The sequence below is a fragment of the Triticum aestivum genome, chromosome 2A, assembly GCF_018294505.1.
Source record: "Triticum aestivum cultivar Chinese Spring chromosome 2A, IWGSC CS RefSeq v2.1, whole genome shotgun sequence".
NCBI lineage: Eukaryota > Viridiplantae > Streptophyta > Magnoliopsida > Poales > Poaceae > Triticum > Triticum aestivum.
The window spans coordinates 417,677,981-417,687,863 of NC_057797.1; the positions used below are offsets into that span (position 1 = coordinate 417,677,981).

At 42.2% G+C, this 9,883-nt stretch overlaps 1 protein-coding gene across 1 annotated transcript; it reads right to left on the reverse strand.

Moving 5' to 3' along the window:
- Positions 1-8,402: 8,402 nt before the first annotated feature.
- Positions 8,403-9,496, reverse strand: LOC123185350 (mavicyanin). Its single transcript, XM_044597246.1, has 2 exons — positions 9,174-9,496; positions 8,403-9,066 (listed from the first exon to the last, which is right to left on the reverse strand). The coding sequence occupies exons 1-2, from the start codon at positions 9,394-9,396 to the stop codon at positions 8,705-8,707; spliced, it is 585 nt and encodes a 194-aa protein (XP_044453181.1). The 5' UTR covers positions 9,397-9,496; the 3' UTR covers positions 8,403-8,704.
- Positions 9,497-9,883: the final 387 nt, after the last annotated feature.

Sequence of the window (9,883 nt, forward strand, 5' to 3'; positions counted from 1 at the left end):
AACAAAGAATAAAACAAATAGAAATGAATGATTCTACTCATAAGAAATACCTCCACAGAAGGAACTGAATTAAACACACCAGGAGCATCAGGAGCACTGTTAACTGGAACCACATTGGCATATGGTGTGCATGATATGTCTCAAAGCTACAAATTAACGTTAAACAAATGATGAAAACAAAGTACTAGAACTAAAAAGATAACTCGAGAAACAATATACAGTGTATGATGCTTACTGGTAAAACCCCAAAAAATTTCCTAGACTCATAATTCCTATCAACCAATGCGAGATACTTGAAATCTTCAGCCTTAACATGAGATATCCGAGGAAGAGAATAATCCACAGTTGACTGATGATTATGAATGAAATCAAAATCAACAAAATCCAGATAAATGATCTGCCATTTAAAAAATAAATAGGTCAGTAAAGTAAAAAGTAGAGAGATAAAAAAAGTGGAAGTGAAGATTGAACTTACTCCCCAAATAGGAAGACATCCACCAATATATGAAGGCTTGTTCATTTCCTCAACACTTGGTCTGTTCATAATCATTTCAAAATGATGCTCTGACTCCTCACGCAAGAAATCAGTGCCAATTGCCCAAAGTCAAGTGAAGGTATAGCAGAAACATCTCTTAGAGAGTATAAGAACTTCATGTTACCAAAACAGTATGAGGCAGGGCACAGAATAGATGATAGGAAATAAAATGCAAAGCTCCTGATAAATCCATATTCTGTCTCGTCACTAAGCATCACCTCCTCTATTTTGTTGATCGGCATTTTGTTCCGATCATCCACATATTTGTTCCTTAACTGTGTAACCTCTGCCTTCACTTGGGGATCATCGCTACTGAATACAAAAGGCTCGGTGCCACCAGGAAAATCAAAGATTTTGTTGACCATATCTTTAGTAATCTTGATAGTTTTATTCTTATGCTTTAAACATGGCTCTTTACTTCCAAACATATGCCGATCTATCCATTCAAGCAAATTCATTAGTATTTTAAGTTTCACTGGCATATGAAGGAGAGGTTCCAATTTGTACTTTCTCACATGGCCCAACTGAATATTACTAAACTTCTTCACAGTTTTGTTCCAACGCTTGAAAGAAAGTCTGGTAATGTATGTTGGCTTGCATAATTTCCTAGGGAACACTCGGGCTACCAAAAAAATATATAAACAGCTGATAAGACGGTGGAAAAACTAGAGAATTAACCAATAAACATGGAATATGAAAAAAATCATATAGCCCAATAAACTATCACACGAATTAGATCTCCGTGAAGCTACATGCGGGAGGCATTGCTATTTGGATGGACAAGCAATTAGTTAGCGGGAATAAATCAAATCAATGAACACAAAAAATAGGAGATTAGAATTAGATAGTGCACGTGTGGTGTACTTAGTAGCTTTGAAAAGCAAAATCTGTAGGAATTTATGTGTGTTTCAAACATTATACTATAGTTTTATTTTAATCAATACCTCATTGTGGAAATTATGCTTGATTGGAATTGATCAAGGGTTTGCATTTCATTCGTTGTACTTGAGGAATTAAATTAAAGGTGCTGGTCACGATTATACTGGAACACTTCATGTTATTATACATGTTGGGATATTTCGCGGGAACAGTATAAACTAGGGAAGCTGGGCTATGCGTAGGATAAGCTCTACGTATTGAGAAGCCTACATGTTTGAACATGTATTGATACAGTTTAAACTTGGCGTATGACTCACACTTACGTGGAAAGGGATAAGAAGGAATTTGACTTGGAAACTAGTTGGTTATGATCGTGGTTGGACCAAATAGCACAAACTTAACATTCAAACATCACAAACTAACAACTTAATAGACAAAAACTAACAAGTGAATAGACAAAAACATCTGGTAAGACCAAAAGCTGACATAAGAATAATTTTTCCAGCAATTTGATCTAGTTTTGTACTATAGCAAATGTGAAAGCTACAAACAGAAAAGAGAAGAACTACCATACCACCTGAGTCATTCCGGAGACCTCGTGGAGGGTATTCAGTTGGTTCGTCCCCTTCTGGTTCTTGAACTTGGTCAACCCCACCTCCTTCGTGTGCTGCAAATACAGATTTAACAAAACTATTAACAAATGAGCACTACTTATGAATATATGACATTGCAGATAATTAAAAAACCACAACATACTAAAGGGATTGGACAAAGAAAACATAGAAATACTAAGAGCAAATTTTCTTCAAATTCAATAACCTAGTTGAAAAACAAATATATTTGTGTTAAAGCTCATCTACATGTGCCATAACTATAGCACATTCTAATTCCTAGGTCACTGATTCTATATATAAAGATTTGAGCGGGCATTTTCTGTTATCTTTTTCTATGTTCTTTTTCCTATATAAGGCACTATAGTACCACTACAGAAATTGAAATTGAAAATTGCTTCTTCTAGAAATTAGCTGATCATTCTCTCATAAGCTAACATGTTGGAACTTGACAACTTTACATGCACCATGCACTAACTACAAAAATGGTATATACATAGTACTATAAAAACATTATATTATTATACAAGAACCCTTTCTGGAACAATGAAACATCAAAACTTGACTAAACAAAATCATGCGAAGTACAGCACCTAGGCATTCACAAAAGCGATATGTGTCCAGTTAAATTAGGCATAGCTTATTAGTATTAGATGAAGACATAGCTATGGACATTACCAAATACCTCGTGGTATGGACTATATGACATATTACTGGACAAGTGTCAACAAAAAGAACGAATGAAAATATAGGAGACTGTCGCATACAGATGTGCAAAAACTACGATTAGAACCAGACATAAGTGTGAACTAACAAATAGAAATGTGCTAAGGAGAATTTGTCAACAAACCATGACAAACTAAATGTCTCAAGTTGAAGTTCACTAACTAAGACAAAATGCACTATACCCTCGAAATTATTACAATACACTCCACAATCTACTATTGAGTTATACTCCAATACATGAAGAACCACTCTCCAATCCCACAAGATTAATACTCAGAGCCAACATCTTCCTAATAATCACAAAACCCCTAGTAAATTTCAACTATGTTATGCATGCTGATGGGCACAAAACAGACAGAACAACAAAAGGGGAGATGAATTCAGATGCAACAAGACAATAAATCATACAGCAGATTTAGTTACACAGATGGCAGAGGGACACGGGCCAACACACGGGAGATGCCATCCGTCACATGAGATGGATTTGCATGCATGAACATGATACATTTATAGACATGCAAACAAAAGATCTAAAATAAGGGGCGAAAATTTCTACCCCAAACCCTAGATACCAGAGACACCATCCATCATTGCACACGCCCAGATCCACGCTTAAACAAACAACAACACAAAAGAACGAGCACCACGAAAAACACAAACCCTAACCGAAGACCTGAGGGGGATTAGGGTTAGAAGAAGAACGAACGAGATGAATCCATCACGCGACGGAGGAAGAAGAACACAGAAGAAGCAGTCAGATTAGGGTTCGTCGATGCGCTCCCTCGTCGATCCGCCTGATTCGCCTGAGATTCGCCTGAGATTCGAACTCAAGCTTCGGGGAAGAAGAGAAGTCGTCGGGGGAGAAGCAGAGGAGGAAACAGAGGACGCCACGGGAAAACAAAAGAAATAGGGGGCGGGGGAAAGACTTAGATGACCACGGGATGGGGGCGAATCAGATTCTAAACGGGCCGGCCCGCCTAGCACCGCTGCAGGCACCGGTTTGCAAAATGAACTAATTCCGGTGCATGTGGCGCTAAATAGGATATGCCCGAAACGACGTCTTCACGTTTTTTAGGAAAAGCCACGTAGGGGACTGTTACAGGCCCGTAAGGGAGGCTTCTAAAGGCCCATTAGGCCGCAGCAATGCTACATCCACGTAATGGTCTACGTAAGGTTACGAATCGATTTGACGTGGGACTATTTGATTGGATTAAAGACGAGGATTAGGCCCACCCCACCTGAAAATCAGGGGGGCATGTATAGATTAGACGGAAGTTTACGTAGCAGCTACATAGGTCTTCGTAGGTGTAGCATTTTTGATTAGGCCGAATGTTACTTGAGAAGTCAAAAAAAGTGACTACAGTAGCGGGCCGAGAAGGTTAGCGCTCATCAGGAAGCCTGAACTCAAGATTTGGGTGCAATTAAGAGCAGATCGGATGGCCTACAAAGCCTAAGAGTGATGATCCAACGGCTAAAAATGGTAATGGTCTGAGAGGGCAGGAAAAGTGCTCAATTATAATGTATCTAAATCTCCTCCGAGCAAGGTGCCAACAAGCATTGCAGCCAGTTTATTCTAGTATATCGAAAGGCGTTTCCAGAGGAAAGGTGCCAAATCTCTATTAATTCCTAACATAAAGCCTAAGCCTTTATGCATTCTACCACTACATGAAATTAATTCTCAGTACCATTACCACATATTGAGCAAACTTCACTAATTTCCAATGTTATTGTCTTCTTGTTTTTCTTAGTTGCTATTGAGCCAATTTCAACCTTCCAAGTGAAGGGCTTAACCCTTAGTGGCGCCATGGATTTCCAGATAACATCTCATATGCTTATGTCATTTGCTTGGTTCGATGAGCTCGATGTTGGGGAGTTATCTCTCTCTTTTAGCTGAATGGTGAGCCTATATTTTTAGAGAACAACCTAGATTGTTCATACTGCCAAGCAATGCAATCATCCATTGATTTAGAGGGGATACGAATGTGACAAATGTCTTCGGTGTCATGTATCATAGCCAATTTGTTTGCACTTAACCATCAAATGAGCTTAATATATTGTGTTCATGGTGATCAATTTTTGGGATTAGAGTTATTTCAACCACAATTTCATTGTTCGAGCCAGGCTCTAGGTTATGGTGTCAAGGCACTCTCTGATTCACCACGAGACATGATTGTATCTTTAGTTGGTATAAAAATGATTACAATCAACACAACAATGATTAAAAAATTATTTGTTTGTCAAGTGCGAAAAACCGAACATGACATAAAATTTACCGAAAAGCTATTGTGCTGACATTCTCTAGGAGTGTTTTTTCTAAGGAACGCTAGCTCTCTAGTACGTCCAACTCTCGTGTGTGAATCTCAAAGCGACACACATAGCAATTCATGTTCGGTCATATGCACGCTCCCGAGGGAACGACACAAATGTTTGCTCTCATACACCATCCAGAGGGAATGACCCCATGTATAGCAATGGCATCATATGACGTAGTATGCCAATTACTTAGAAGCATCTATGACAGCTCCCCTATGTAGCATGGCAAATTCTTGAACATGTGAGTGAATTTTTCCCTTTTAGCTTGCAATTCTCTACGTTGCATCATGGAAAATCACTGAACACATGGCAATTTACTCTGGTGCAACATGAAAATTCCTGACATTTTTTTGCTAGCATGGTTATTCTTTCTTTCATGGCATATATATCTGTTATAGCATGGCAATTTCTGAGCGTTCCTAACTGTGATTTTTTGTGGAAACACTCTCTCATGATGCGTTCGCTCAAACGAGCCTCCTATATGGAATGTTCGTTTGCTCAAACGAGCCTCCTGTAGGGAATGTTTGTTCGCTTGGGTGGCCTTCCTGAGGGGAGGCCGGCTTGTTATTGTCGTCCAAAATTTAAATCGCTCCCAATCCTTGAATTCCATGAGAGCTATAGATTTGAAGTATGGTAAAATTTGAAAAACCATGGTATTATAAATCTAGAAGAAAAATGTGAGAAAGATACAAATTTCATGCCATCTCGCATAACTTGTTTCTCTGAAAATAATTTTGAGAAACCCCTTCTTTCGAACATTTTCATTTGAGGAAATACAATTTTTTCAGAATGATCTCAAGAAATACTTTGAAAAATGACGAGTTGGGCTTTGGTTGTGAGCTTATTTTCCGCTGACGAGAGGAGTAACCTGAATCACACGGAGAACAACATAGAAACTTTTTTTTGAGGGGTCGAAGAACAACTTTTTTTTTGAGAATCCGGTGGAAGAACAACTTAGATGGCCCCCTTCACTTCTTAATGGGCTTATAATAGGCTAGAGTTCACAAGCTCCATCCAGCGCCTCAAAGTCCAGCAGACTTTTTTATTTTTATTTTGCGGGTTCAAAGTCCGGGAGCCACTAGTTAACGAGTGCTTCTTCGGGAGCCTCGCAACTACCAGCGCCACTTGGCGCGCTCTTAGCAATTCGCCACGTGTCGCGCTCTGGGTTCTCCCTCCAGATTTTTTTTTATTTTTCCGCACGCATTTTCGGCCATTTAAATGGTTTTTCGGGTTTTTTCGACGTTTTAGTTTTTCACCGGTCTTCCTTAGCTTTTCGAAAAAAATCGAAATTTCTTTCCACAAAAAAGCGTTTTTTTTCTTTCGCGAGAGTCACGGTTTTGCTTCTGCGAGAGGCACGGTTTTGCTTCGCGAGAGTCACGTCCGTGCCTCTCGGAAACGGAGAAAAAACATGTTTTTTGTTTTTTTCCTTCGTGAGGTTTTGCTTCCGCAAGAGGTACGGTTGTGCTTTCGCGAGAGTCACGGCCGTGCCTCTCGGAAACGAAAAAAAATGTTTTCTGTTTTTTTTCCTTTCGCGAGAGTCACGGTTTTGCTTTCGCGTGAGGCACGGGTGTGCTTTCGCGAGAGTCACGGTCATGCCTCTCGAAAACGGAAAAAAACATGTTTTCTGTTTTTTTCCTTTCGCGAGAGTCACGGTTTTGCTTTTGCGAGAGACACGGGCGTGCTTTTGCGAGAGTCACGGCCGTGCCTTCTCGAAAACGAAAAAAATGTATTTTCTTTTTTCTTTTTTCCTTTCGCGAGAGTCACGATTTTGCTTCCGCGAGAGGCACTGTTGTGATTTCGTGAGAGGCACGGGCATGCCTCTTTCGAAAAGGGAAAAAACCCGTGCACCCGATTTGATTTTTTCGTCCAGTTTTTTGGCTGGTTTTTTCGTAAAAAAAAGTTCGTCAAAACCTATCAACATGGATCTAGTTTTGAAGATCTCGACGCGAGGAATCCAACGATAAAAGTGGTTTGAGATTTGGACGCACGGTTTGAAAGATAAAACGTTTTGAATAAATGAATCTACGAAAAAAGGAAAAACTCTTAGGTTGCGACAAATGGCACGCTGCATATACGTCATTTGTCGCAACCTAGGGAGTTGGACTGATCTTTGCAACGAGTACTCCTCAATTAATGATTTCGTCGAGGTCCAGCATACTACTCGCCTCTCTTCGATATTGGGCTGAAAGACAATAGCAGAAGTAAACGTTCACATCATCCTTTGCCTCTTCTAAAAAGAAAATCGTTTGCCAGTTCAAAAAAAGAAAAGGAAAAAGTGATCCTTTGCAAGCTTACATTCATATCAGCTTCAACAAACTAAAGACATGTCCAATCATGCTATCTTATTAGTGTCACATAGGGCAGATGATGAGGTGGAGGAAAGATAAACCAAAGAAAATACTTTGTTTTCTCTTATTTAAAAAATGATCTCTTACCAACAAATCTCTTACCACATTTTGCGGAACTAGAGATAAAATTAAGAGACTACCCATTGTACATCTTTTTTTTGCCAAACTATAGGTTACGTGGCACAATTAAGATAAGAATGTCCTATCAACCATTGTACATGTCCCAATTTTTTATCAGTTCAAAAGAAAAAGAAAAAAAGGAAAAACTAATCCTTAGGCACCACCAACTTTGACCCAGAAAAGAGGAACATCGCTAGCGCATCTACGCAGCATAGTCGTTGTCGGTAGCTGAAACCGGCAGGAATGCACCACGGGCCACGTCCACATGGTTGTTGGAGACAAGTTGCCATTCATTTTATGCGCTGAGAATACGTTTTCTTCTTGACCAAACGTGCGCGCGTTAGTGCACTCGATCGATGTTCAGTGCGAGGTGTGCGCGGAGAGAATAGAGATCCACCCCCTCCTGCGAGTAACTAGTAGCCGTGAAATGCTCGTCCATTGCAAAAGCCATTCACACCCATTCACCGCACTGTAGCAAAAGTCTCAGCTAAAATCGTTACTGTTTGGATTTGGATACATCTCAACCTATCAGGGATTTTCGTCGCCAAATGTAGTGCAATCTGTATGTCTGTTTTCCCTTCTATACGAATAAATACTACTCCATGGTCTACATTGAAATTCAGAGAGGAAAATGAATCATCTGAGAAGGCAATGCCTGTATGTACTGTAGCATGTGAAGTTTCATCATCCTCAAAGCAAAAGAGAGAAAGAGTAGGTGGACATGGGGGAAAACCATACCCGGGCAGGAGCGGCAGTGGAGTAGGGGAGACGCAAAGGCGAGATGTACGAGAGCTTGCTTAACTGTAACCAGGCATGGCCACATGGGCTACCTCGACCATCACATGCGCGCACAACGGCACAAATACAATATACGTACATCATTCAACAAATCATCAACCAGAGCACCCGGGGAGTTCTTGTTCAATTCACACTTGTAATCTTTCACACCTCGGCTACAACCATCGACCAGACACCATCCGGAATCAAATCGACAAAACAAAGAAAAGGGAAAATGGAACAATCAAGCGCACAAGAACCAATGTTTAAGCTTAACCGAGGAGGAGGGGGGGGGGGGGGGGGGGGGGGATAAATTAACAGAGAAGAGAAAATCTGACAAGATCTGAGCCAAACTGGACTTAACGGAGAACGGAATCGCTAGCCAGATCAACTGATCAGAGCATCCTGAGTAGCATGGCGGCGGCGCCCACGGCGGCGGCGAGGGGGGCGGCGTTGCGGGCGGCGAGAGGGGAGGCGGCGGATTTGGAGGATGACTTGGCGGCCGGCGAGGAGGAGGAGGACGAGCCGGAGTCGGGGGAGGAAGAGGCGGGGCCCTTCTTGGCGGTGACGGCGAGCTTCATGCCGGAGTAGCAGTAGCCGTAGCTGCAGATGAAGAAGTAGTCCTTGGCCTCCTTGAGCTGGAATGCGTAGCTGGTCCCCTTGCTGTGGCTGCTGATGGCGCTCTCCTTGTCGCAGTTGTCGTAGCCGACCTCGTCCACCTGCACCACGTCCGACCGCCCGTTCTGGTACTCGAACACTGCCACCAACCAACCAACCAAGCTCAGTTAGCTTCTTCCCCCATCAATGGTGCGTACGTGGCTGAAGCAGATCGGGAGGGAGGAGAAATGTGAAGTGTGGGCTTACGGAGCCAGTCGCCCGTGTAGAAGGGGCGGTGCTTCTTCACCCAGGAGGTGTAGTCCACCTTGGGGTTCCACCCCTTCTCGTCGCCCACCGTGTAGTTGGTCGCCACCGCCGCCGACGGCAGCGACGCCAGCACCACCGCCGCCAAGACGGCCATCACCGGCAGCAGCATCTTCCCTCCTCTCCCTGCCCGGTGGCACACCTCCCGATCTGGATTGGCTGCCATGGCAAGCTCCAGGCGCTTCTTGTCTTGGGATGTGGGATAGGAGTGTGCTGGACTTCGCTCCTAGTAGTCTATATTACGGGTGGGGAGTGAGCGAGGGAGTGAGGTTGTTGGTGGCTCAAGGTGAAGATGAAGAAGGGGACCGTCGTCGGTCGGCGTCTTGTCTGTCACGGTGCTGTACTGTACCACTGTCTGAAGGATTGCTTGCACAGTTGCACTGATGAGATTCATCTGCCTGGCCTGTAAGATCTGGCGGTAATTTTTCTTGCTATACAAAGTACAGCAGAGCCATGCATCCATTATGATTCTCCAGAGCTTGCATAACTGCACATAAATCTACCTGGGCAGCACTGATCTAATGTACATTAATCAACTAACTCATGTGAATTCAGCTCCCGACTCTGCAGTGTTATTTGCTAAAGAATGCACTTCATTTTACAACGAAAATCCTGATTCGTGTCGCTGCTAGATTGCTAAATGTTTAAATCTG

What these genes read in the sequence shown, in the direction of transcription:
- LOC123185350 (XM_044597246.1), bottom strand. Translation starts at nt 9,396, where the DNA reads ATGGCAGCCAATCCAGATCGGGAGGTGTGCCACCGGGCAGGGAGAGGA. An exon ending in CTACACGGGCGACTGGCTCC is followed by an intron (nt 9,067 to 9,173) that starts GTAAGCCCACAC and finishes GGTTGGTGGCAG; the next exon opens with TGTTCGAGTACCAGAACGGG.